A 27,542-nucleotide genomic window follows, 5' to 3' on the forward strand; every position below is an offset into this window, starting at 1 on the left:
CTGTTCTATGGAGGTGTGTGTCCTGCAGAGAGGGCTAACACACGACGGCCTTGGTTGGAGCCTGGTAGACAGGAGGCGTGGTTTTTCCCACAGCTGCTCAGTGAAACCACGGTTCAACCCCGCTGCAGTGGGGCGGGGCCAGGCCAGCTCAGCCAATCAGTTCCGTCAGACTCAGACCAGCCTGGCCGGTGTTGTGTGTGTTGGGGTAGGGGTGCTGACTCTTGAGTTTGGGGCTGTGGGAAGAGGGCCCAAGCTCCGTCCGAGACACTTTTTAGTGTAAACCCCAGGAGCCAGCTCTCTTTCAGGCCAAAGCTGTGGCATTTCTCCAGCTTCTTCCCAGCAGGCAAGAAGACCAGCGTCAAGCCTCTGGGCCCGCCCCCAGGCTACACTCCCCTCACTTCCACAAGTTTTGGGTTGGGGCCACGAATTTTTAACTGGGTCTGTTGATCATTAACAGTGGGGAAAAGGAGTCCAAACTCAGTTCCCCTGTGGCTGTAGACAGCTGGGCCTCAGGCCTCCTGCAGAAATGCTAGGCCGCCAAATCTGGGCCTCTATGAGGCAGGGATTGAGCAGGGGCTTGTCTAGGAATATGAAGGGGAAGAAGGTAGACATTGCCGGCATCTACCCACCTGTGACAACCCCCTTCACCGCCACCGCGGAGGTAGACTATGGGAAACTGGAAGAGAACCTGAATAAACTAGGCACCTTCCCCTTCCGAGGTAAGAGGGCGTTTGGGAAGCCAGATTGGCAGAAGCGGGGAGGGGGAACGGAGATGGGACGGCAGGACACAGGTCTGGCACCATGGACAGAGCCTCACCTGCCTTTGTTTCCCCAGCTGTGGAGGGCTGAGGCACCACCGTCTTCTCTACTCCCAGGGTTTTTGTGGGGATCACGTGGGTCAGTGAATGAGGACGTCCTTGTCTACCAGGCCCTCTGCTGATGGGAAGGCCATTGGCCCGCTCACATGGCAGAGCGGCCAGTATCTGCCTCCCTTCCTTCCAAGCCTGCCTGGCAGAACTACTCAGTGTGCCAGCCCCTCTGGTTCACCTCTTGTTTTACACATGAGAGATGTGATCATCATCCACAGCCACACAGCTAACACATAGCGGCCGAGATTTGATCCGGCTGATTACGTACTCCATTCTGTCCGCTTATTCTAACACCTCCTGAGTTGCTGGATTCCCTCTAAGACCTGTTCCAACAAATGCTGTTTGGTGTGGCTCTGCCTGAGCAGGCACAGGCTAGCAGCTAGGATAGTGGCCTCTGGTTTCCAATCACAGCTTTGCCAATGGCCTTTCCTATGGAATACTCTTTGCCTGCTTCTCCATATGACACATAGGAGTGATAATGCCCAGGTCGTGGGGTAGCCAGAAGAAGAATCTGGAAGAACAGGAGTGAAAACATGCATGGTATAAATTTTAGAGTGCTGTACATTTGAAGGTATCGATTCCTGGAATGATGATGATGATGATTTTTTTTTTTTGATTTTTCGAGACAGGGTTTCTCCGTAGCTTTTGGTTCCTGTCCTGGAACTAGCTCTTGTAGACCAGGCTGGCCTCGAACTCACAGAGATCCACCTGTCTCTGCCTCCCGAGTGCTGGGATTAAAGGCGTGCGCCACCAACGCCCGGCTGGAATGATGATTATTAAAAGTGCAAGTGACTCTGTGGCAGAGCTGCTTTGTGACAGTGAGTCCCCTGCCCCAGCTCAGTACTCAGATGATGACGAGTGTTTGTCAAGGGACAAATGGCCTATGGGTGCACACACTGAACAGGGCCAGTGTGTCTGGAGCTTGCTTATAAGGTGGCCTGGGGTTGGGCTGAGACTTGATTTCCTTAAAGCAAAGCATGACAGCCCTTAGCTTCAGAGAGAACACTTCATCCGCTTCAGCTGAAGGACCAAGATACTCTAGGGCAGGGGCCAGAGGACTGGATTTTGTATACATTGTATTTCTGCCATCCAGGAGTTCACAGAGACCTCCAGAATTGTCTTTGGATTTTCCCTTTTGCCTCCCTAACTGCTGCAACCAGCATGGGGTACCCTAGACAATTTGGGGGGGGGGATTTGGTTTATGGGTTCCTGTTGGTATTTGAGTTCTCTATTCACCTCATACCAGGAAGTTGAGGGCTTTAGAGGTCAGGAACTAAGCCCTCAGGCTCTGAGGAAGCTCAACATAATTCTCCCAAGATAGTCAACCATGCAGCTGGCATAGAGGACATAGAGCCAGGGGATCCCATCACGGCTCCAGCATGCCTTCTCTTGCCTTCCAGAATAGCCCATGCAGTCCAGTGTTCAGGGACAGATGGAGACAGCTGTCACGTAGTACTTTGCATGCGTGTGGGCAGCAAGTCCTCTGAAGAGATGGAACCTGCCCTTGGTGCTTCCGTGAGCGAGCACAGTGTATTCTAGAAGGTGTGCCTCAATCTCTGGGGTTTTCTGGGGTTTTTTTGTTTTGTTTTTGTTTAGTTTAGTTTTTTTGAGACAGAGTTTTTCTGGGTAGCCCTGGCTGTCCTGGAACTCACTCTGTAAGCCAGGCTAGCCTCGAACTCAGAGAGATCCGTCTGCCTCTGCCTCCCAAGTGCTGGAATTAAAGATGTGCACCATCACTGCCCAGCTGGTTTGTTTTTTATATTTTTTTAAGTATTGCTGATCTGTACTGATTATTTAAATGAACAGTATTCTTTTAAAATAAAAGTTAAGGGACTGGCGAGATTACACATTGGGTAAAGGTTCTTGCTGCCAAGCCTGATGACTTAAATTCAGTCTCCAGAAACTATGTAAGGTGGAAGAAGAGAACCAACTTCTGCAACTCCTCTCCTGAACTCCACACGCATTCCAAGAGACATGTGCCCTCCCAAAAATGTAAAATTTTTATTTTTTTAAGACAAATTAGTTAATGTTATCAAATACCATATCAAAACCCACAATAGCCAGGCAGTGGTGGCACATGCCTATAATGATTATAGTACCAGGGAGGTAGAAGCAGACAGATCTCTATGAGTTCAAGGCCAGCCCGGCCTACAGAATGAGTTCCAGGACATCCAAGGCTACACAGAGAAACCCTGTCTCACAGAGAAACCCTGTCTCAAAAAACCAACAAACAAACAAACAAAAATGCACAATAAATAATGAAAAGAGTATGCCAAACCTTTAGCTTCTGTTTGCAGTACAGAAAGTACATGTCAGTTCTGAACCAAAATAGTTCCATTGAAGTACAAAACAGAAATGATAAGGAAGAATCAAAAGATGTGCAATGGCTGCCTTTGGTGGTCAGCAAAACAAACCAACCACCATTAGCTATTTTGGAAAGAGAAAGTGGCTCCTAATTTGTAGATAAGGGATATCTTCAGTAGATAAATTAATTACTGTTGGAGGAGGCCACTTATTGGTTCCTGGCTGCTTAATCCTGAAATAATCACACAGAAACTGTATTAATTAAATCACTGCTTGGCCCATTAGCTCTAGCTTCTTATTGGCTAATTCTTACATCTTAACCCATTTCTATTAATCTGTGTATTGCCATGTGGCTGTGGCTTACTGGGTAAAAATCCGTCCGGTGTCTGTCTCTGGCGGGGGCTACATGGCTTCTCTCTGCCTCTGCCTCTTTTTTTTTTTTTTGGTTTTTTCGAGACAGGGTTTCTCTGTGGCTTTGGAGCCTGTCCTGGAACTAGCTCTGTAGACCAGGCTGGTCTCGAACTCACAGAGATCCGCCTGCCTCTGCCTCCCGAGTGCTGGGATTAAAGGCATGCGCCACCATCGCCCGGCCTCTGCCTCTTTTCTTTCAGCATGCCTTTTAGTTTTTCCCGCCCACCTAAGTTCTGTCCTATCAACAGGCCAAGGTAGTTTTTTATTCATTAATGGTAATCACATAATCACAACATACAGAGGGGAATCCCACGTCGGAAATCCCACATCATACCGAACACTCAGAAACCATCTGCAACCATACCAGACAGTAATCTTGAAACTCAACCACCTCTCCACTTTCACAGAATCCCAGAGAAAGAATACCACCCCCACGAAAGCCGAAAGCAATTCTAGAAGACGACGTCCCCTCCCCCAACAAATTACAAACTGCAAAAGCTTGTCAATCATACATAGAAGCAGCTCTTTGAGGCTAAGAAAATCAGAAGCGGTGTTAGTACCAGCAAGCACAGGGTCTGCTCCTCTGGTTTGCTGTCTTGTGCAAAATGCAGGTTTGAGTGTTGTGCACAGTGTTTTATGGTTATAAAAATGGGCCTTGAGTAAAGGTTCTGTAATCTTAAGCTTCAAATTTTTATTAACTAAAATAAAAGTTATAACCAAATTTGGTGTGCCTAAACAAGACCTGAACAATGACAATATCGATAGGCATGCTAACTTGGAAGAGGAAAATCTCATAGGGGTCCCATCCCTAGACAGAGAACTACAGCTCAGTACTGTCTGCCGAGAGAGGGAGAATTAGTTTCACTCAGAAATGAACCCCTAGTTAGTTATTCAGTACAAAGTGGTAAGCCCAGAAAGCATGTACACATGGAGTCGGCAGATTGTATTTATTTTATTTATGCATATATACGTAACAATAAAGAAAAAGAGGCCATCAATTTGAGAAAGAATTAATCAGGGAGACATCGGAAAGGAACGAGGGAAGTAATCTAATTATACTTTAATTATTTTTTTCAGAACAGGGTTTCTCTGTATAGCTCTAGCTGTCCTGGAACTCACTCTGTAGACCAGGCTGGCCTTAACTCACAGAGATCCACCTGCCTCTGCCTTCTAAGTGCAGGGATTAAAGGCTTGTGCCACCACTGCCCAGCCAGACTAATTTAAATTTTTTAATAAAAAAACTTTTGGAAGGTCATAGCCAAAGCCTAGAGGGAGGGGTTGTTCAGAAGGGCCAGTGACCCTGAACTCACACCTGTAAACAGCCTCACAGGTGAACTTTGAGTTGTTATTTCCAATGAGGTTAGTAGAAATTCCCAGGATAGTTCAACAAGGCTGGAGAGCTGAGGTCCCCTAAAGCTTTCAGCTGTACCTTATTCCTACCACATGTAATGTGGACTATGGTTTCTTCTGAAAAAAAAATTGTATATATAAAAATTATTACTTGATTAAAGAAAATATTTCAAATAATTTTTTGAGGGGGATGAGAGGTTGAGACAGGCTCTTTCTACATAGCCCTGGCTGTCCTGGAACTTACTTTGCAGACCAGGCTGGTCTTGAATCTGCAGAGATATGCCTACCTTTACCTTCTGAATGCTGGGATTAAAGCTCTGTGTCACTATGCCTGGTATCAACTTTTCAAAAAAGATTTACTTTGTAACATTAGGTAGGTATGTGTGCCTGCACATCAATGTTGACAGTGATTTCTGTCCTGCCTGGTCCTGCAGTCATTCAGTCTCAAAGAAATACACTGAGGTCTACATTAATTATAAACTGGTTGGCCTATTAGTTCAGGCTTCTTATTAACTCTTACATCCTACATTAACCCATAATTCTTGTCTGTGTCAGCCATGTGACTTGGTACCTTTTATCAGCAAGGCAGTCTCATCTTCCTCTGAATGACGACTGCTGACTGAACCTTTCCTTTTCCCAGAATTCTCCTGTTCTGGTCACCCCGCCCCTACTTCCTGCCTGGCTACTGGCCAATCAGCATTTTATTAAAACAGTACAAGTGACAAAACTTTACAAGGTACAGGACCATTGTCCCACAGCACACGGACATGGGCATGTTGAGTACAGGAACCAAAGGAGGACAGAGATGTCAGATCCATCGGAGCTGGCATTACAGAGACTGAGCTTATCAAGTGCTGCGCTTGACTGAACTCAGGCCCTCTAAAGAGTAGCAAGTGCTCTTGACCCATCTCTCCAGCCCCTCAAATATCATAGCTTTTTTTTTGCATTTATTTTCTGTATATGAATGCTCTGTCTACATGTATGCCTGCATGCCAGAAGAGGATGACAGATCTCATTATAGATGGCTGTGAGCCACAATGTAGGTGCTGGGAATTGAATTCAAGACCTCTGGAAGAGCAGCCAGTACTCTTAACCACTGAGCCATTGCTCCAGTCCCAAATAACACAACTTTTTACAAGGACCATTTGGGCCTTTCTGAGGGTGCTACATGCTTTGAGGTAAACAGCAGTAGCCCAAACCCGTTTCTAGCCCCAAATACACAGGAATAACTCAGGATTGTACAGAGATCTGTGGCAAGCCTGACTAGCCAGGCCACCTGCTCAAAATTTCATGATGCTTATTTACCAGGGGCAAAAAAATTTGAATCTTGGCTGGGCATAGTGGTGCACACCTTTAATCCCAGCACTTGGGAGGCAGAAGCAGGTGGATCTCTTGAGTTTGAGGCCAGCCTACTTTATAAAGTGAGCTCCAGGCCAGCCAAGGCTGTTACAGAGAAACCCTGTTTCGAAAAACAAACAAACAAGCCAACAATTTGGATCTTCAAGCTATCACTAGGGAAACATAGAATGTAGAATGACCCCAGACCTTGTCCTATCTACTCTGCCTTCTCAGTCCACTGCTCTCAACTGTGACCTCATTGTTCCAGAATGAGCTCCTTCCTGAGTCCTTTAGTTTCTGGACTCTCCCCTGTAGTGGAGCTAGGGCTGTAAGAGACGGTATATGTTGTGCTGACAGCAGGGATGGTTTTCTTGGGAAGTTATTGACCAGGAATGGATGCCAGTTCAGCTAAGGGGGTCCCAGTTTGTCATGGCCAAACTGATTCACTGTCCTCCGCACTCTGGGGGCCACTAGATAAGGAATGACGAGGGAAACCAAAGAAAGTAAGCAGGACAGAGTAGAAGACTGCACAGCCAGCAGAAGGCAGAAGCGTCTCATAGCTAAATGACACTTTTCCCACTGAGAGCAGGTGACAAGACCCAAACCTTACATGAGGCTTGCCAGACTACGTCTGAGTGCTAAGGTGGCCTCACCTCACCCCATCCCCCCTGACTGCCTTCCTCACAATGGGGTTTATTGCTGAGGTGTGAGAGGGCATACTAGAGGAGGGTGAGGCAGGGGCCTACCTGCCAGACACCCGCAGGGCTCCGGCCCATTCAAGCATGAACCATACCATCTGGGCTCCGCCACTCCCAGCACACTCTTAGCTCTCTGCCCGAGGCCTAGGGCCCTGGAGAACTTCTTAGAGTTCCTCCAGCAACCATCATGCAAGGTGGTGCTGGGGACTGCCCTCCTAGTAGGAGGTGGAAGCCTCATGCTGTGGGCTCAGAGGAGGAAAAGGAAGACAGAGTGTGCTCAAGACAAGTTTCCCGAATCCTGCCAATCAAATGACAGCTGGATCAAGTCTCACTTTAGCCGCCTCTCCGAAGAGAGGTTTCCCACCCACCGCTACGTCAGCAACAATGCCCCCTCGTATGAAAATAGGCACGGGGAAGCCAACACCACCTTCCACATGGAGACCCTCACCTCCAAACACGGAGAAGGGAGCACGGCTCTGCACCGAGATTCCTTTGCCAGCAAACAGAAGGTGTCTGGGACCTCAGTGACCAAAGAGACCCAGAGGGAGTCAAGAAAGCCCTCGTCAATGGAGGACGAAACATGGGCTGCTGTGGCTGCTTGTGCCAAGGAGATCGATGCCAAGGGACATCACCTGGCTAATTCCGTGCTGCAACGTGCCACGACCTACCAGCATATAGGCCACATGGAATCCAGGGACATCAGCCCAGAAGAGCTGAAGGCTCTGGAGGAGGTGGAGATAAAGCTGAAAGGGAATTTCCTCACTCAGCAGGAAACCTCCATAGCTGGTTCCAACCAAAGTCGCACCATCTATAGCCAGAGTCGCCATGGGCACCAGAGCCAGCATAGGCATTCAAACCACCAGAGTAATCAGAGTCATCCTGTTTACTCCAGCCACCAGGGTCATCACCCAGATCACTTGAGCCACCAGGGTCATCCAAGTTACTCAAGCCACCAGAGTCATCTGGGCCACTCAAACCACCAGGGTCACCAGGGTCACTCAAGCCACCAGAGCTACCAGGGTCAACCAGGTCACACAAGCCATCAGAGCCATAGTCTGCCCAACCGCAGCCACCAAATCTATGACTCTTGAAGCCACTTAACCATGTGCCCCCTCCCCCAGCAGGGCCAGCTCACATACGCAGGCCTGTTTTCTCTTCTATGGGGAAACCTGCTTGGTCCAGGGTGAGAGGCTGCCACCCAAATCCCTACTTCTCGCCCCCACGAGTGAGGGAGGAAGGGATGCAGCTTCAACAGCTCGAGGGCCCTGAAGACCCACGAGAGAAGACATGAGGCAGATTACAGGAGCAGCCACCAAAGCCCCACACTGACTCCACACACCTGAATGGAGCCAATAAAGCCCTGCATGCCCTCATTCTGCGTCCAGGGACTCTGTGGCCAGCTGAGTTCTGGGCAGGGTTGGAGGAGATGGTGTGTCCCCAGCAGTTCTGTAGGTGGGCCTTGGCTGGGGGCCTTCTCATTGCACCAGCCTTAAGACCATAGCAGTTTCCCCTGCCAGAGGTCTCACACCCACCCTCCTACTGCTGCTGAGGGACTAGGATGGAGCATGGGCTGGGCAAGAGGTGACCAGGGGCAGGCTTTCAGCAAAGAGTAAGTCACAAGTCATCCAGGTGGGACTTTGGGCCCCACCCTCTTGGGTCCATGGGGATCCTGTGTCCACAGCTTAGAGCTGTATATGACACATCTGGGTCGTGTCACCATTGCTTGAGTCTTGTGACTGCTGCATCTGCTCCAGTGTTCAGACTACAGCTGCCTCCTGCCTCCTGTCCTCTTCCCCTCCCATGGTTCTACCTCTCTGCTTATCCTGATGCCCCCCCCCCACAGTCTACCTTTCTTCTGGCCTCCTACACGCCTGGCATTCTCTCTGAGTCTTCCTCCTAGGACCCTCTACCCCCAAATCAAGCAGCCACTTCTGTGACTCTTTAGACAGGTCAACAAGTCACTGCCTAACTCCAGGTAAATCTTTGACATAGATTTGAGTCTGTTAAGTTTTTACTTTGTGGGCCTTATCTGGGGCAAGTCACTGAGTATAGCTAAGGTCATAAACACCTTAAATGTGGTCAGTTGGTTAGTATTTTTTATTTTCTGGATATTGCTAGTATAAATTTGTATGAATGAAATTTAAATTTTTTTAAATTTGCTGTTGGCATATGAGATGAACATGTAGAGATCAGAGGGTAATCTTATGGGGTCATTTCTTCCTTCCCACCTTTACATGGATCCAGGAATTTGACTCAGGTCTTCAGGTTTGCACTATCAAGGTGGCAGGAGTTTTGGAACCACTGGACCATCTCACTGCCCAAGTGTATATGAATTTTTATTTTCATAGTTTTCAGCAGAATAAATATAAACTGAAGGGAAACAAAAAAATTCCTTCGGATGGGAGGAGTTCCATCTGAGGAATATCCTATATTGGCGTATTTTAAATATTTCATAAAATTTTGTACCTGTTGGTAGTTACACATGCCTTTAATCCCAGCTCTTGGGAGGCAGAGGCAGGCAGATCTCTGTGAGTTCGAGGCCAGCCTGGTCTGTAGAACAAGTTCGGGGACAACCAGGGCTACACAGAAAAACCCTGTCTCGAAAAACAAAAAACAAAAGCAAAACAGAGACAAAAAAAATTGTAATGAGGAGGCAGAGACAGGTGGATCCCTGGTACTTCTGGTCAGTCAGCCTAGCTCTCCTAGTGCACGGCAGACTAGGGAAAGAACAGAAAGAGATTGACGTCTGGTTGCCACATGAAAGCCCCAGCCCCATGTGCGTGCGCACACACACACACACACACACGTACCTGCACAAACATAGCCACTCAACAGACAAAATTGAATTTTAGTTGAATTGAATTAAATTAAATTAAAATTGACAATTTAATTGAAAATAAGTAGGGTTGATCACAGAGCAAAGTATTGGAGGCTAAAAACTTTCACAGAAAGCAAAAGAGTGGTGAGATTTGGCACCTGAAAAGACTAGAAATACAAGCACAGAACTTGAGACACAGCTCAGTGATGGAGCCCCTGACTGCTCTGTTCAAGGCCATGGGTTTGTTTCTTAGCCCAGAAAAGACAAAGGAGTGTATACCTGGGACATCTGAAATCATGTACTTAAAGACTTACATAAATTTTCCAATTAGCTCACAATTTTGGAATACATTTTTAAAAGTTTCAGCTAGGCACAGTGGTGTACTAATGTAATTTCAACACGTCAGAGATGGGGAGGCAAGAAGGTCAAGAGTTCAAGGTCATCCTCAGCTACGTAGTTTGAGGCCAGCCTGGACAATAAGAGATCTTGTGTCCAAAAAAATTTAGAAAATATTTCAAGTTGGCAAAATTGTGTTCAACTAGCACCCGTGTTCGTCCTCGGTTCTGTTTCTTGTGCTTATAAGATGCTATCGGCATTCCTCATATCCCATTTTTATCTCCAAAATTCAAAGCTGAGACAGTTTCAGACAGTCCATGAGCATATGCCAAAGTTCTATTACTGTCCTGTTGTAGGCAAAATGGCCCAGGGGCAGGCCACTTAAATATAGATTTTGGTGTGGACATTTTTATTAGGGGGAAGAAAAGCCCATCAGATGACTGTTGAATCTAAACAGCCACCAGAGTCTGGCCCGAGCTGGGAGGTGGCTGGCTTCCCAGATCCAGACCTCATTCCGTTCAAGTTTGTTTATTTCCTTATTTGTTTATTTATTTATTTATTTATTTATGCAGTATCCTGCCTATAGGCCAGAAGAGGGCACCAGTTCTCATTACAGAAGGTTGTGAGCCACCATGTGGTTGCTGGGAATTGAACTCAGGACCCCTGGAAGAGCATTCAGTGCTCTTAACCGCTGAGCCATCTCTCCAGCCACCTCCATTAAATTTCTTTAAGGAATTGCTTAAGCATTTTGTCAGGCATTTTGTCCCAAAGGGAAGTTATAAATTAGATCATGTTTTCTTTTCGTTCTTTTTTTTTTTAAAAAAGGTCTGCTTCAGGCCTGCACGTTCAGGATGGTTATTTTATACAGCAGATTGTCAACACTCACCTCAGTGAGTCTGTGTTGGTTGCCATTCCAAGGCTGTTCTTCCAGACTGGGTGACTCCAGGTCAAGCAAGAAGAGCACATAGTAGGACAGCAAGATGCTATAGGCTTCAGGGCCCCGAGGGACAGGGATTTGAGACACTTGCTCTAGGATTGAGAGAGGTCTCGGCTGGCTTCGAAGCAGAAAGACATTCCATAAGCTTCTGCGCAGAGGCAGGAGAATGGCAGTGGTTGTGGGTTGGGGAGAACCCCGACATTTGTTTTCGTGGTGCTTGGGAATCCAACTAGGGCCTTGCACAACCAAGCAAGTGGTGTCCAAGACATGCCCTAGTCCGGATTAATGAAGAACATTACTAGATGGGGGAAGGCTAAGTAGAAAGCCAGAAACCACTGTGGAATTTAGAACGAAAGAGGACTTTGGAGCCCATCTGCTCCAGATCCCGTCTTGTAGAAGAGGTCAGGGTGAGAAAGCATGCCTGATCCCTTGGAGCGACTGAAGGACTCCAAGCACCTTCTGCATGTGAGCACACACAGGGAACATGATTTTTTAAAAAAAAGAACAGGGAAGGGGAACTCAGAGGAGAAGGGCTCAGTGGCCAGAGACCCACAGAGGGTCCCAGGATACACTTGGGAGGAGGAGGCGATGATGAGGCTCCAAGGGGCCATAGCAGTCATCAGGGATACCCCTTCTGTGAGACACTGTGCTTGCTTTAGGCCACAGTAAATCACCAGGTTTTGCCTCTGTAGCCCAGGCCTGCTCAGCACCCTTCTCAGACCCCGCCCACCTGAGCGGCTTCCACAGTGAGAGGGACTTCTGTGCAGGTAGGGACGGGAGTTGAAAGGTTCTCCCATCTGGCCCAGCCACACTCGGGCTTTAAAGGGAACTTTCTTCCAACTCCAGGAGGATTGCAGCTCACACCCACAAAGCGCTAGGCTCCAGTTAAGTTCTTTACAAAGAGCATCTCATTTTAGCTTCACTGTTTGAGAAAAATAACAGCATCTCCACTTTCCAGTTACGGAAGCTTAAGTTTGGTTAAGCAATTTTCTTTTTTTAATTTAACTTTATGTACATTGGTGTGAAGGTATCAGATCCCCTGGAACTGGAGTTACAGACAGTTGTGAGCTGCCATGTGGGTTCTGGGAATTGAACCCGGGTCCTATTGGAAGAACACCCAATGTTCTTAACCGCTGAGCCACCTCTCTAGCCCTCTTTTTATCTTCTTTTTTTAAAGAAATTTATACACATCTGTGTAATTTGTGTCTGTCGTGTGTGTGTGTGTGTGTGTGTGTGTGTAGACTGCAAAAGGGCCCTAGATTCCCCAGAGGTGGGGTCATAGGCAGTTATGAACTGCCTTGGAAACTGAGCTTGATTGGACATGCAGCCAGGGTAAGGAGGGGGCAATTGGACATGCAGCCAGGGTAAGGAGGGGGCAATTGGACATGCAGCCAGGGTAAGGAGGGGGCGATTGGACATGCAGCCAGGGTAAGGAGGGGGCGATTGGACATGCAGCCAGGGTAAGGAGGGGGTTGCTTATAGCACCAGTTCCTAGATGTCAAAGTGCTTTCTGGGACATTTTCCTAGCTGAGCCATTAAAGCAACTCTGCAAGTCAGGGCTGGAATGACTTTTACTTATGACATAGAAAAGGAAGTGGAGACTTGCAGGTGTGACGACTTCCCAGGCTGCATGCTTGGGAGTCAAGTACAGGCCTAGTGCCTGATTCTGGAGGCAGGGTGGGAGCTGGGGAGGTAAGGAGTAAGTGTGAGAGGCTCTATCTGCCATAGGAGACTGGAATAGAGGGTCTGCTGCTGCCTCTGGGGCCATCAGACCCTGCTTTCTGCTTTGAGAGTCACCTATGGAGCCCAGGGGCTGCTGTGATTGAGTGACTGTGGCTGGTTAGGGACCACAGCATATGCCTGTCACAACTCGAGGTAGCAGATAACTTCGGCAACTAAATAGAAGTGGCATGATCTCGGTTTTGAAATGGTTAAGGGTTGGCCCAGTGTTGGTTAAATGGGAGCCTTCACCAGGGCAAGCAGCTTCTTCAACGAGGTCGGACACTCCCAGGAAGCAGAACAAGAGGCTGCATTCTTCCCCAGTCCTGAGGACCCGACCTCAGGACACACTCACACTGAAGCCAAACCCCAACTGTTCCAACACATTCCTTGGGGTATCACAAAGGAAAAGTCAGTGTCCAGTGAGAAGGTTCCGAGCAGCCCTCCTGGCAGCGGAGCCTATCGCTTCTGTGAACAACGTGGAAAACGTGGTATGAAGTTGAGTCGGCATCACACTGTGTCCCCTGAAGAGTGACTCACGGGAACACTTTCTCTTGGTCTCAGTGCCAGGAAACTCTGTGTTTCTCCAGGGCAGCTGCTATGCTCTTGTCTTTCAGATTCTGTGTATCTGTTGGGGACCACATTTCCCTAGCAGTCTCTGTTGGGAAGCTTGACTTTAACGGGGGTTAAATTGATGGTTTGTTACACACAGCTGTAGGGCACGGATTTTGTATGCTAATACTGCTCCCAGCTTTTTTTGTATTTTTCTTCTCCCACTTCACTATTTATTTCTAATCCTAGTGTGTTGTGTGCTGCGTTTGTACACTACTTGTGATTCTTGTTCTCTCTCTCTCCTGGAATTCAGTCTGTAGACCAGGCTGGCCTCGAACGCAGAAATCCACCTGTCTCTGCGTCACGAATGCTAGGATTAAACGTGTGTACCACCACCATCTGACTAACTTATGATTTTTATTGTTTGTTTGAGACAGGGTCTCCCAAATCCTACAGGCTGGCCTTGAACTCTTGATTCTCTACTCTCCAGCTCCCAAATGTTGGAATTAAAGATGTGGGTTTATTTTTTTTGTTGTTGTTGTTTTGTTTTAATGGAAGGACAGTGTCATTATTGCCTTTCCTGACACTGATAAAATACCCTGACTGAATGGGGAAAAAAAGAAATAGAGAGGAAAGGCCATGACTGCTTCTAAGTATGGAGGAGAAAGTTTATTGTAGATAAAAGGGAGAACATAGCCAGAGGCAGGATCATCTGGGGGAGTTGAAAGTGGACAGGATCCTGAGCCAGGGGAAGCAGAGGGAGAATGGGAGGGAAAGGGGAGACGATGGAACCAGATGCAGCAGCCTAGGCAAAGGTGAAAGGGGCAGGTAACCAGAATGGCTAGATTCCGAGGAAAGAGCCTCTGCAGGAAGGGCAGCTAGTCCCTGGGCTGGAGAGTTGGGGAGGAGGTAAAAGGTGGGGTATGGCAGTTATTCTCTGTAACAGCTAGGGACTGAGGGATGCTGGGAGAACCTGCTATGTTAAATAAGCACCTCCACCATTTGTCCCAGGGTTTGAGAGGCTGAACACTGACAAGAGCAGCTTACGAGAGGAAGGGTTTGACTTAGTATTTGAGGTTCCAGTCCATCCCGGAGGGGTGGGCCTTACAGAAGCAGGAATGAGGCAGCAAGTTGCATTCACAATCAAAAAGCAGAAAGCAACGACCGTGCTCAGTCCATTTTCTCCTCTTTATACTGTCCAGAATCCCAACCTAGTGAATGGTTCTGCCCACAGTGGGCTGGCCAGCCCTCTTCAGGTGACCTAATCAAAATAATCCCCCACAGGTGTGCCTGGAGGCCTGGCTCCTGGGGGAGTCTAGAGCTCATCAAATTGACAATTGAGGTTAGCCAGCACAGGCACGGAGAAGAGAAGGAAAAGAGAGTAAATGGGAAAACCCAGGAGCAATGTCTCTGCTAACACTTATTCCCCAAGGTTCTGCCGAGAGTGTCGGTTCTGCTTGGCTTTCAAAGAAGTAAAATATTGGTACCGTTAACTGATATGGGTTAGAAACCTCTCAAACAAATGGTTGATAAAATAGGAGGGTGAGCTGGGCATGGTAGTCCACGCCTTTAATACCAGCATTCCAGAGGCAGATGGATCTTTATGAGTTCCCAGTCAGCCAAGGCTACATAGTGAGACCCTGTCTCAAACAAAACAGCAAGGTGACAAAAAAGAAAAACATGCAGTGAGACACCACTGTTGACACAGAAAATGGCAAATGTTAGTTCTGAGGATACCCAGAGTTGGCATGGGTGAACAGTCAGTTAGCTTTCCTGCTGTGTCGTGTGTGCTGACCAATGGGAAGCCTGGCACCCAGGAAACTATACACAGACGTGACTGTCGGGCCTAACTATGGGAACATAGAAGGAATCCCTAGACATAGCCAAAGATTTTTCCAGAAAATGTTCGTTTCAGTGTCATTTGCAGCAGCAGACAAGAAGTCGAAATGTCCTCCAGGACAACTGAACATTGTATAGAAATAGAGCACACGAATCCGAGCTTTGTATTCTGCTGCAGACAAACGCAAAACAACGCCAAACGAAAATAGCAAACTGCAGGTTATGTAAGCCTGGCTCCATTTCTCTGAAGTATAAGTCATCTTATTTCTGGGTCCTTATATTTGTTGCATGTGAATAAAGATATGAAAGAAAACAGTATACACCTGAGGTAGGGCAGAAAGCCCAAGTGGGAGATAATGGGAAGGGTGGTCATGGACGCAGTGAACATGGGTGCAGGCTATGATAGGCCATTCTTTCTGGTACAGTTAAAGTATCTCACTCAAAGCAAAACGGGGGGGGGAGGGGGGGTGCACTGCTGTGCATCTGTTGAGAGTCCTGTGTTTATGTCAGGACAGGGATGGGAAGGGTGGACAGAAAGCCCTGGTGGGAAAGTAACCCTGGGGACTGCAATACCAGCATCCTGATGCTCCCGAGAGGGTAGGAATAGGTGGGTTGCAGTCATGGGGCTCTGTTGTAGGCTTCGTGATCCAGGGCTCTACTGGAGAGTTTCCATTCCTGACCAGCAGCGAGCGCCTGGAGGTGGTGAGCCGAGCGCGCCAGGCCATACCCAAGGACAAGCTCCTGATAGCCGGCTCTGGCTGCGAGTGTGAGAACATGATGCCCTGGGGCCCTGGGGTTGTTGGGCTGTGGGGGCTCCGGGCTCTTGGGCCCTCGGGTTGGGTTCTGTCTGTTGTTTTGCCCCTGCTGGGGCGCACCGAGGCCTGGGGTTGCTGGGCTGTGGGGGATCCAGGCTCCTGGGCCCTGGGGTTGGGTTCTGTCTGTTGCTTTGCCCCTGCCAGGGCGCACTGAGGCCTATTTCGTTTGCCTTCTCCTTTCTCCCCTCTGCAGCCACTCAAGCCACGGTAGAGATGACCGTCAGCATGGCTCAGGTCGGCGCTGACGCGGTCATGGTGGTGACACCTTGTTACTATCGTGGCCGCATGAGCAGCGCCGCCCTCATTCACCACTACACCAAGGTAGGTGGCAGGGGTGGGTGTGGGTTAGAGGCCTGGGACCAAGCGGAGGTTGACGGAGATGGAGGCCATGCCTAAGGAGAAGCTAGGAGTGGCATGAAGAGCCTACGTCATGTTAATAGTCACTCTAGGACCTGGTATAAGCCATCAGGTACCAACTCTGTGACATTAGACCACTCCGTAACCTCTCCGTATCATTTCCTTTCCTTTAAAACAGGAAGAATAGGGGCTGGAGAGGTAGCTCTGTGGTTAAGAGCTCACAATGCTCTTACAGATGGACTAAGCTCAGTTCCCGGCACCCATCTGGGTGGCTTGCGACCATATCCAACTCCAGTTCCAGAGTATCGGAAGCCTCTGGCCTCTAAGGGCACTGGTACTCATGTGCATATACCCACACATATACGCCTGATTAAAGATAATAAAAATAGATCTTAAGAAAATAAAACAGGGTAAATAAGGCATCTGCCTTGTGCGCTTCTTCGGGGTTACATGAGATCTGCATACATAGCTTCGGGCTGTGCCTGCTGTACAGAGAGCACTCAGACTTCCTGTCATTGCAACCCTTCAGGGGGCAGACCTGTCACACGGCTCTGCAGTGACACCGTCCAGGGCCTGGGAGGGAAAGCCTCCAGCCCCTCAGACCCGGGCAGGTGCCGCCTCCTCCTTTTCTCTGTGCCCCACAGGTCGCGGATCTTTCTCCGATCCCTGTGGTGTTGTACAGCGTCCCAGCCAACACAGGGCTAGACCTGCCTGTGGACGCCGTGGTTACGTTGTCTCAGCACCCGAATATCATCGGCATAAAGGACAGTGGTGGCGATGTGAGTGGCAGCAGCTCCCAGACTGGGACTGCCTCCTCTTTCTCTGGTTCTAGCGCGGTAGTTTCTAACCCAGAGTAGCGCCAAGACCCATGTCAGTCCCGAGCTTGTTGGGTGGGCGACCCGAGGCATGGTCTGGACTTCCGGGCATCTCTCTGGGTACTGGGCTGTATTTGTGCAGGCTGGTCACTAGCTCTGGACCCAGCTTTCACACTGTGTTTACTGTAATAGGTGACCAGGATTGGGCTGATAGTTCACAAGACCAGCAAGCAGGATTTCCAGGTGTTGGCTGGGTCGGTTGGCTTCCTCCTGGCCAGCTATGCTGTGGGTAAGCCTCCTGCTGCTCAAACTGTCCTGACCAACCAAAATGCACCCAGATGCTCGGGACTACTAAGAGAGACTGGGTTGGGGGGTGGGCAGGCCTGGGTCTGCAGGGAGCAGCTGTCTCAATTCTGGGCCCTTGGGCTTGACCCTTTTGGGTGGGGGAGTGTGTATGAGTACCGTGCTGGCCTGTAGAGATGCCTGCAGTTGGTAAAGTCCCAAATTCCATGCTTAGATGACAAAATTAGCTCCTCTAATCTCGCCCTGTAAATCATTCTCTGGGAGCAGAGGTCTCAGGCCGCTGCTCTAGGCCAGGAGTCCGCTTTCCGCTGCCTCTGACCATGGGACCGAATGAACTGTCAGACATGGGTGGTTGGGATGGTATCTCCTGCTGTCTGCTCAGATTCTCTTGCAGTCCGGCATCCTAGCAATGGCACTTAGAGCAGCTGCTCTTGTTTGCTTTGGGAGAGGGTCTTTGGGTTCAGGCAGGACTGAGCCCTGGTGGGTGGGGCAGAGGAACAGAAGCATCAGCGAGCTGAGATAAATTTTTCAGCTGTGGGAGACAGCAGTGGTCTCCGTTATCTCTGGGCTCTGCAGACTTCCACTTTGGTCAGGGTCCTAGCACATCCCTTTACCATCCTACAGTCTCTAAAGTGCAAGGTGGGGGAAGGGCTTTTGTAGCTCTTTCCTGAGATACAGTGGAGAAGGCACAGGCTCTGGAGGTAGGGGCGACTGAGGCGTGGCTTCACACAGTAACCAAGTCAGGACACCAGCCCTCACTGGGCCTGCATTTTACCCCAAACAACTCAGTGGTCTGTGAAGGTCAGAGGGCCAGCCCATCAGCCAGTGCCCAGTCAGCGCATAATATGTAAGCTTTTGAGGTGTTTTTTCTTTCTGAGACAAGGTCTTTCTGTGTAGCCCTAATTATCCTTTAAGTTCTTGTAGTCCAGGCTAGCCTTTGAACTCACAGAGGTCCACCTGCTCCTGCTCCCTAAGTGTTCCATGCCTGGCTATGAGTATCTTTTGTTTTTAAGTAAATCTGTTCTCATTAAATTTTTAAAATTATATCTTATTTATTTTGCATGCATATGTGTGTGTAGGGTGCATGTATGTAATGGGACATATGTGGGGTCAAAGGACAATTTTGGGAAGTTGTTCTCTCCTGCCATTTAAGTCCCAGGGATTGAATTTGGGTCATCGGGCTTACCCACTGAGCCATCTCTCTGGCCCCATAGTTGGTATCTTTCTTCCAGTCTTGAACCACTATGCTTAGGGTCACTGCTACCTCATCTTAGAATCACACTCAAAGGTTGAATTTCACATCCTGAAGCCAAGGGGAGGAAACACCCAGACTCCTGGCCCCAAATCCAGGCCACTTTCCCACTCCTGACCAATAGTGGCCCAGTTAACTGAAGGAATAAGGTTTCAGAACTCAGTTCCTGTTTCCTTAGCCCCTAAGGTGTCAAGATCTGGAAACATGGTAAGTGGAAGGTAGGTGAAGGGGCTGCCCTGAAGGCCGTGTTCCCTGCTCCACCACTGGCTCTGAGCAGCAACTGGCACGCAGACTTCTTGTTTTGAACATACAGGCAGCCTTTGCTGGAAGTACATAACTGGACACACAGACCATGACTGTGGCATGGCCCAAAGACTATAGAAATCTACATCCCGTGTTCCCAATTATGAAAAGGTTTGGGGCTCAGGGTTTGGGTTTTTCTGTAGTAAGTGGCTCTGATGAATGCTTTGTCTCCTTCGGGCAGGAGCTGTTGGGGGCATTTGCGGCCTAGCCAATGTCTTAGGGGCCCAGGTATGCCAGCTGGAGAGACTCTGCCTCACGGGACAGTGGGAAGCTGCCCAGACACTGCAGCACCGCCTCATCGAGCCCAACACAGCGGTGAGCTCCCACCCTGGACTGGCACGGGGTCTCTGCTCAATCCTTCCCTTTCAAACTGTCCATGAGAATGTCCCAGTGTGGGAACCGCTACTGACTCCCCAGGAAACCCCGATTGCAGAGAATGAGCCCCGTAGGTTCTCAAGCTTCAGAGTTCATTGGAATTTCCATGTGGGCTAGTTAAATGTCCAACCCTTTGAACATGCATGGAAAGAAATGTCCTGAGTGACGGCAACGTCAGTGACTCTGGGACAGTGCGCCATGGCTTTACAGCAACCACACAGGGTACAGATAGCGACAACCGTAGAGACCATGGCAGCAGAGAACTGGAGCTATTTTGATTTTCCAGGAGAGTTGTCAGAACAATGTGCTCTGCAGGTCAGACTTTATGTTCCAGTACTTTTGGGGGCAGGTCAAGGAGAACTTAGTAAGGAATGTTGGTCAAGATCAAAGCTAATTTGAAAACTGAAGAAAACTAAAGGAAATGTATATCCTTATTTTATTTATTTATTTATTGTGAATACAATATTCTTTCTGCATGTATGCCTGAAGGCCAGAAGAAGGCACCAGACCTCATTACAGATGTCTGTGAGCCACCATGTGGTTACTGGGAATTGAACTCAGGACCTTTGGAAGAGCAGGCAATGCTCTTAACCACTGAGCCATCTCTCCAGACCCTATTTTATTTATTTTGAAAGAGAGTTTCACTGTGTCACAAGGCTGGATTTGCACTCTTGAAATCCTCTTGCCTCAGCCTCCTGAGTAGCGGGGACTGTCCTGGTTTTGCATCTGCACTAATGTAAATTGTGTTTGTACCTCTGCATTCTCAACACGTGTGCTGTCTTATTTCAGCCCTTTGGAGAGCTGGGAAGTAATGTGTTTCTGGTGGCTGATGACACTGAACATCTTTTGATCTATTTGCTTGTCACAGCCTTGACTCTCAAATATCTGTTTATGTCCTTACGTCCTGTGTCCATTTCTTTCTTCTTCTGGTGCTGGAAACTGTGCCCAAGCCTCACACAAGCCAGACACCATGTGCTTTGCTATCTGCCTGCAGTCCTGACTGGTTGCTTGTCCATTTTCTTTTTCCTTTTCTTTCCTTCTCTTCTCCTCTCTCTCTCTCTTTTTTGGTTTTTTGTTTGTTTGTTTGAGACTCAGTTTCTCTGTGTTTCTCTAGCTGTTCTAGAACTCACTTTGTAGACCAGACTGGTTTCAAGCTCACAAAGATGCTCCTGCCTCTGCCTTCCAAGTGCTGGGATTAAAGTTATGCACCACCACCACCCGGGATCTTGCCCATTTTCTAAGTGAATGTCTTTCTTATATGTTAAGTTTAGAAGAACTAGTCCCTTCTTAGCTGTGTGCTTGTAAAGATTTTCCCCTAGTCTGTAGCTTCTCTTTTTCATTTTCTTTACATGTTTTTGGTCAATCAAATTTTAGATTTGGGGGGAAAAATTAAGATTTTGTTGAAGTCAAATTTGTCAATATGTTCTTTCTTGGATGGTACTATTAATGTCAAGTCTCAGAAGTCTTTGATCAGCACTAGTTGCTGTATATATTCTCCTACTTTGTTTCCTGAAAGTTTAGTAGTTACATTGTAAAAGTTTGTGACCCATTTTGAGTTAATTTTTGTTTAAAGTCTGAGACTTTGGTCAAGGTTCCTTTTTTTTCTTTTTGCCTATGGATATCCAAAACCATTTGTTGAGAAAGCTCTTTCCTCTGTGTCAGAAGTCAGCGGGGCAGGTTTGTGAGAGTCTATTTCTGGGCTCTCTGCCTCTCCATTGATCTGTGCGTCTGCAGCTCCACTGTGCCACTGTCTGGATTGTTAGCTGCAGCGTAAGGGTTTAAACAAGTCTTGTAAAAGGCTGCTTCCTCCTGTTTGGTTCTTTTTAGCTTCCTTAAAATTGCTTGAGTAGTTGATTCCTCTGTCTTTCTATATTAATTTTAGAATAATCTTGTCTATAGTTACAAAAAAAAAATCTTACTAGGAATTGTTAACCTGTAGACCACTCTGGGATGGTAACATCTTTCCTGTGTCACCTTTCTTTCTTTCTCTCTTTCTTTCTTTTAATTTGTTTTGTTTTCTTTTTTTTTTTTGATATAGGATTTTTCTGTGTAGTTTTGGAGCCTATCCTGGAACTCACAATGTAGACCAGGCTGGTCTTGAACTCACAGAGATCTGCCTGTCTCTGCCTCCCAAGTGCTGGGATTAAAGGCGTGCGTCCACCACCGAGCCGCCACCACCCAGCTGAGTGAACTCCAGGTTTACTTACACACACACACACACACACACACACACACACACATACACACACACACAAGCACAAAAAAGACCCACATACATATACACAGAACCTGATGTGAAAGTTGAAAGAGGCTTCCCAGCACTTGGGAGCTGTTTCACGCTTTTCTGGGCAAGTTAAAAATAGTATTTTAACTTCACTATCTGCCAGGCAGATTTCTCTGTGTAGCTTTGGAGCCTATCCTGGAATTTGTTCTGTACCCTAGGCTGGCCTCAAACTCACAGAGATTCGCTTGCCTCTGCCTCGTGAGTGCTGGGATTAAAGGCGTGCGTCAGGCTAATCACTTTTCAAATACTGACACAGATGTGCATCCCTGGAGCAAACCTCACTTAATCATAGTATAGATTTATTTCGGTGTGTTGCTGAAATTTCATTTAGTGATATTTTTATAAGAATTTTTATGCTTATATTCATAAGGAATAATGGTCTATTTTTTCTCCTTCCTTTCTCTCTCTCTTCACTCCCTCCTCCTCTTCTTCCTCCCTTCCCTCTGTCGTTCATTCCCCCACTGAGTCTGATTTTTTCTTTTTTTAATACCTCTGCAATTTTTAAAAATACTTATTTATTTACTTATTATGTATACAATAGTCTGTCTGCATGTGTATGCCTGCAGGCCAGAAGAGAGCACCACATCATTACAGATGGTTGTGAGCTACCATGTAGTTGCTGGGTATTGAACTGGGGACCTTTGGAAGAGCAGGCAATGCTCTTAACTGCTGAGCCATCTCTCCAGCCCCGAAGGTATTTTTCTTTCTCTTGATAGAGATGGTATAGAATTGATACTGAATCTTCTTCAAACATTTGTGGAATTCTCCAGTAGAAACCAAGTGGCCGTGGTGATTTAATGGGATCATTGGACTATAGTCATAAATGGTTGTGAGCCTCCAAGTGGGTGCTGGGAATTGAACTCAGGTCCTCTAGAAGAGCAGCCAGTGCTCTTAACTGCTGAACCATCTCTCCAGCCCTTCTTGTTGGAACTTTTATTTTAAAACGTTTTGTTATTATTGGGGATTGCACATGGATGCCCCGCTGCACATGCGGAAGTCAGAAGACAGCTCTGTGGAGTTGGCTCTCTTCTACCTTAGTGTGGGTTCTGGGGATCCAAAACTCAGGTCATTAGGCTTGCCTGGCCAGTGCTTTGCCCACTGCGCCATCTCCCCAGCTCCTGTTGGAAATTTTATTGGTTGTGGCCCCTGGTATTTTATGGTTGATTCAGTTCTGAGTCTGAACCAGGAGACTCACCATTGTGTTGATTTTTGGTGCTTTAGGTCCCTGGTTGATCCTCCCTCTTCAGTATGTCTTTTGGAGTTTTCTTATCTGTTTTCTGAGACAGTGCCTCACTGTGTAGCTCTGACTGGCCTGGAATTTGCTGTATAGACCAGGCTGGCTTACAACTCTTCCACCTGCCTCTGCCTCCCAAGTGCTGAGATTAAAGACACATATCCCACACAGCACAGATTCACTACCTGTTTTCTGCAATGTCCAGAGTGTTCATCAGTGGTTATGGGAAGAAAGAGCACAACTGTCTCTATCTTCTCAAATGTAGAAGTTTTAAGTAATTTCCCAAGTTGTGACCCTTCCCACCCTGAGCATTTAAGTCGTTGAAAACAATATTAGCAAAGTGGGCATACAAAACTGAGAACATTATTTGCTTTAGGTTTGAGTATTTTATATATACTTAAACAATTTATTATCATTTTACTTTCCTGGCTTTAATGGGAACAAATTCATTAAGACTTTTCCCCCCCTAAATCTGTTTCTAGGAACAAAATCAAATCAACAAATAAAACATTGCCCAGGCTGCCGTTGAAATTTCTCTATAACCCAGGCAGGCCATGAAGTTGTGATCCTCCTGCCTCGGCCCCCTGAGTAGCTGATATGATGGGTCTGAGCCACTAGGCCCATCTTCCCTTATGCTTTTGCTACCCGAGCTATCTGTATCCCAGCCCCACAGTGGCGGATGCTTTGTAGCAGGCGGCAGGTGTGCTCTAGGTCTCCTGCCCAGCTTGGCTTGTCTCAGTTTTAGAAGAAAGGGCAGCTGAGAAGGAAAGGGAGCTTCTTCCTGGATGCGGAGCTTCCCTCAGAGTGACTCTGTCAATAGGTTCTGAGAACTCACAGAAATGAAGCCTTCTAGTTAAGCAGGGCCAGGGCTGCCCTCAACACTCTGGCCCTTCCCCTGGGGTGGAAGCCTGCATTTCTCATTTCCGTCTATCCACACAAGAGAAGGGTCCCACATCTGCAAATGCCAGGACAGGAGGAGGTAGCGCCTCCAGCGGTCTTGGGGACTGCTGTGATTTTAATGGTGTTTGTCATCTGATGTCTGAGTCATGTCTATGGGTAGGTGTCATCTCACTTTACAGAGGAAGTGGTGTTGGCAGCCCCCTCTGGGAAGATGGGACGCTCAGCTGCCATTAAAGCTCTCCGAGGTCATCTCACCCCATCCTGCCCCTTCTTGTGCCAGCCCTGGGCACACACTCAGGAATGCCTGGAACACCTTTCGCTGCTGCCTGAGCTGTAGGCTCAGACGCTCCAACAGCAGCCTGATGTCACTGTATTGCCCTGTTCTGTCCAAGGCCTGTCCTTCTGCCTTCCCACCCAGCATCTTGCCCCAAGCTATACTTAGGACTTTCTGGGGTCTTCTAGCCCTTTCTCCAGGGTTGAGAAGGCACACTGGCTATCTTCAAAAATCCATGGTAGGAACATGGTTCCATCTTCTTCTGGAGGTTTTGGCCAACTCTAAAGCTTGCGAGTTTTAAAAGCCAGGCTGTTAAGACATTGTGTTTTTCCCATTAAGACATGGGGAAAACATCAGTTTGCTGGTGATGGCTGCCCTCTAGTGGCGGATAGTTGTAAGCCAGTTATCCAACATCCACCCCAGCTTTTTCCACTGAATGCCTCATTGCTTCTAACCTTCACGAAACTAGTACCTCTAAAGATCCCCCCAATGGAGCTTTATTAAGTAAGTTTATAGATCGTCAAAGATGCATTCCAATATTTCTGATCAGTTGCTTTAACGAAAAGGGAAGAAACTGGATCCTTCATTTATTCTGTAAAATTCCCTGTACGGTTTTGAGCTGTGACGTGGCTGTAGGTACCCACTGTGATACACAAGCCTTTAGAAGTAGTGTTGCTCAGCCCCTTCATTTTCCTCGGGGAAAAAAGTAGCTTGGGTAATAAATAGTGCAGTTATATGACAAACCTCCTGTGGCTAGTGATATATCCTTTCCTGTGAAAGCATTTTGTTTGTTTGTTTTTCAAGACAGAGTTTCTCAGTGTGTTACTTTGGAGCCTGTCCTGGAACTAGCTCTTGTAGACCAGGCTGGCCTTGAATTCACAGAGATCCACCTGCCTCTGCCTCCCAAGTGCTAGGACTAAAGGTGTGCGCCACCACTGCCCAGCCCCTGTGAAAGCATTTAAATAGGGCCGGGGAGGAGCTGTGGGTGGGTGGGGGACCCTGATGCTGGGGACTTAGGAGCTGGGCTCTGTACACGGCTTTCACGAAGTCATCTTCTTCCTTGCTCACCGGGTCTGCTGTGCTGCAGGGACCCAGCCTTGCTGCCTTCTACGCCAGCTTCTATCCCAGCATGAAGGCTAGATTAGATGCCCCTCTTTGTTGAAGTAGTTTTTCTCCTAAGCCTTATTCAGGTTGAGACTCTCCATAACTGACCCACTTCTGCTGTCTAAATCTGGATCCTCAGTGCAACCTGCGCCACAGATTGGAGTTCTTTACAGGAGGCTGGGAACCCCAACTTTTCCAGCTAGGTGTGTCAGAGGTGTGGGGGCTCTGTAGTCTCTTCTAACAAGTGCTTCTTCTCAGGTGACTCGGCGCTTCGGGATTCCCGGGCTGAAGAAAACCATGGACTGGTTTGGCTACTATGGAGGCCCCTGCCGTGCCCCTTTGCAGGAGCTGAGTCCCACTGAGGAGGAGGCCCTGCGCTTGGATTTCAGCAACAATGGCTGGCTCTGATGACAAGCAGGAGACACCTGGCCTGAGCTGTCAGGGACGTCTGTTCCCATAGCCTGAAGAGGAACAGGGCATTAGGAATCAGGGCATGTATTAGTCAGTGTTCTATTACTGTGAAGAGACACCATGACTCTCGTGATGCTTATAAAGGAAAGCATTTAATTGGGCTGGATTACCGCTTTCAGAGGTTTAGTCCATTATCATGATGGAAAGCAGGGCAGCCTGCAGGCAGACACGGTGCTGGAGAAGCAGCTGAGAGTTCTACATCTGGATCAGCAGGCAGGAGGAAGAGAAAGTCACCGGCCTTGCTTGGGCTTTTGAAAACCTCAAAGCCCACCTCCAGGAACCACTTCTTCCAATAAGGCCACACCTTCTAACCCTTTCAGATAGTGCCATTCCCTAAATATTTACATGTATGGGGGCATTCTTATTCAAACCACCACATTCCACTCCCTGGCCCCCACGGGCTTATAGCCATATTATAACACAAATGCATTTAGTCTAACTTCAAAAGTTCCTGTAATCTATTCCAGTCTCATGACTAATTAAAAGTCCAAAGTCCAAGTCGCTTCTGAAATTCATACAATCTCTCAGCCATAACCCACTGTAAAATCAAAATCAAAAAGCAGATCACATATAATGGCACGGAATATCCACCACCATTCCAGAAGGGTGGAAGGGGAGCATAGTGAGAAAATACTGGGCCAAAACAAATCCAAAACTAATTGGACAGACTCCAAACTCTGCATCTCCAGGTCTGGCATCAAAGCACGCTTCAGATCTCTAACTCCATTCAACTTTCTTGACAGTAACACGCTTCTCTCTCTTGGGCTGGTTCCATTCCCTGTTAGCAGTTTTCCTCGGCAGGTATCCCATGACTCTGGCATCTCCAGCATCTTGGAGTCTCCAAGGCAATCCAAGCTTCACCTTCACATCTTCACGAAATGGCCTCTCTAGGCCTCCGGTCAGGAACACCCTTGACACGTGTCTGGCCTCAGTGGCTTTCCTTAGGTGTGGAGGGAAATTCCACAACACTTTCTTGTATCCTTGATTCTAAAATAAGAACCACATGACTGAAGCTGCCAAGTTCTACTGCTTGATGGGGCTGGAGCCTGACCCTCTCGTTCAAATACATTTTCACTAGCTTTCTGGTTTCTGATGGTTTCCTGAATTCACTGCATAGCTTAGCTTAATTGTTTCACAGTTAGAAATTTAGCAGGGTGGAGTCTTGCCCTGAGGTCACCACTCCCTTTATTCCAATGAACATCAGGATTTTCTTTAAACTTTTTTTTATCTCCTTGAGCCCTGGACTGAACTCCATTACACTTCCTGGTGCACTTTTTAACCTCAACCTGTACATTTTATATTTTCCCTTGCTCTGCTGGCCCCTTTTTTAGATCTGCATTAGACTGGCCACTAGCGGGGCAGTGGTGGTGCACACATTTAATCCCAGCACTCGGGAGGCAGAGGCAGACACATCTCTGTGAGTTCAAGGCCAGCCTGGTCTACAAGAGCTAGTTCCAGGACAGGCTCCAAAGCTGCAGAGAAACCCTCTGCCTCCTAAATGCTGGGATTAAAGGTGTGTGCCACCACTGCCCCACAGAATAGTCTCTAATATTATTCTCCTCTGAAACCTCTTGAGCAGGGTCGTCATAATCTACATTGCTCTCAGCACCACTATCTTCCATGCTCCTATTAGGATGGCCCATTAAGCCCCACTTCAAGTGTTCAACTACTTTCCTAGTCCAAAGTTCACATTCTGCCAACAAGAAGCATGGGCAGGCTGTCAGAGCAATACTCCTCTCCTGGAACCAATTTGTCTTAGACTTCTATTGCTGTGAAGAGACCCTATGATCACGGCAACTCTTAAGAAAAGCATTTAATTGGGGCTTGCAGTTTGAGTTACATGGTGCTGGAGAAGTGCTGAGAGTTCTATATCTGGATTCATGG

General features: G+C 47.8%; 2 protein-coding genes across 2 annotated transcripts; both read left to right on the top strand.

The window, feature by feature from the left end:
• Positions 1 to 167: 167 nt before the first annotated feature.
• Hoga1 (4-hydroxy-2-oxoglutarate aldolase 1) lies at positions 168 to 26,156 on the top strand. Its single transcript, XM_075974110.1, has 7 exons — positions 168 to 719; positions 15,809 to 15,937; positions 16,180 to 16,307; positions 16,988 to 17,122; positions 17,351 to 17,447; positions 19,198 to 19,331; positions 25,446 to 26,156. The coding sequence occupies exons 1-7, from the start codon at positions 527 to 529 to the stop codon at positions 25,593 to 25,595; spliced, it is 966 nt and encodes a 321-aa protein (XP_075830225.1). The 5' UTR covers positions 168 to 526; the 3' UTR covers positions 25,596 to 26,156.
• C5H10orf62 (chromosome 5 C10orf62 homolog) lies at positions 7,207 to 8,061 on the top strand. The gene has a single exon (XM_075975092.1). It carries the CDS (start codon positions 7,207 to 7,209, stop codon positions 8,059 to 8,061), a length of 855 nt encoding a protein of 284 aa, XP_075831207.1.
• Positions 26,157 to 27,542: the final 1,386 nt, after the last annotated feature.

The sequence above is a fragment of the Microtus pennsylvanicus genome, chromosome 5 (genome assembly GCF_037038515.1).
Source record: "Microtus pennsylvanicus isolate mMicPen1 chromosome 5, mMicPen1.hap1, whole genome shotgun sequence".
NCBI classification, from domain to species: Eukaryota; Metazoa; Chordata; class Mammalia; order Rodentia; family Cricetidae; genus Microtus; species Microtus pennsylvanicus.

Excerpts from the sequence above, each read along its gene's own strand:
- Hoga1 (XM_075974110.1), top strand. The coding sequence starts at position 527 with ATGCTAGGCCGCCAAATCTGGGCCTCTATGAGGCAGGGATTGAGCAGG. Across the intron at positions 15,938-16,179 it reads AGCCGGCTCTGGCTGCGAGT|CCACTCAAGCCACGGTAGAG; the intron begins GTGAGAACATGA and ends TCCCCTCTGCAG. Across the intron at positions 17,123-17,350 it reads TAAAGGACAGTGGTGGCGAT|GTGACCAGGATTGGGCTGAT; the intron begins GTGAGTGGCAGC and ends TTACTGTAATAG.
- C5H10orf62 (XM_075975092.1), top strand. The coding sequence starts at position 7,207 with ATGCTGTGGGCTCAGAGGAGGAAAAGGAAGACAGAGTGTGCTCAAGAC.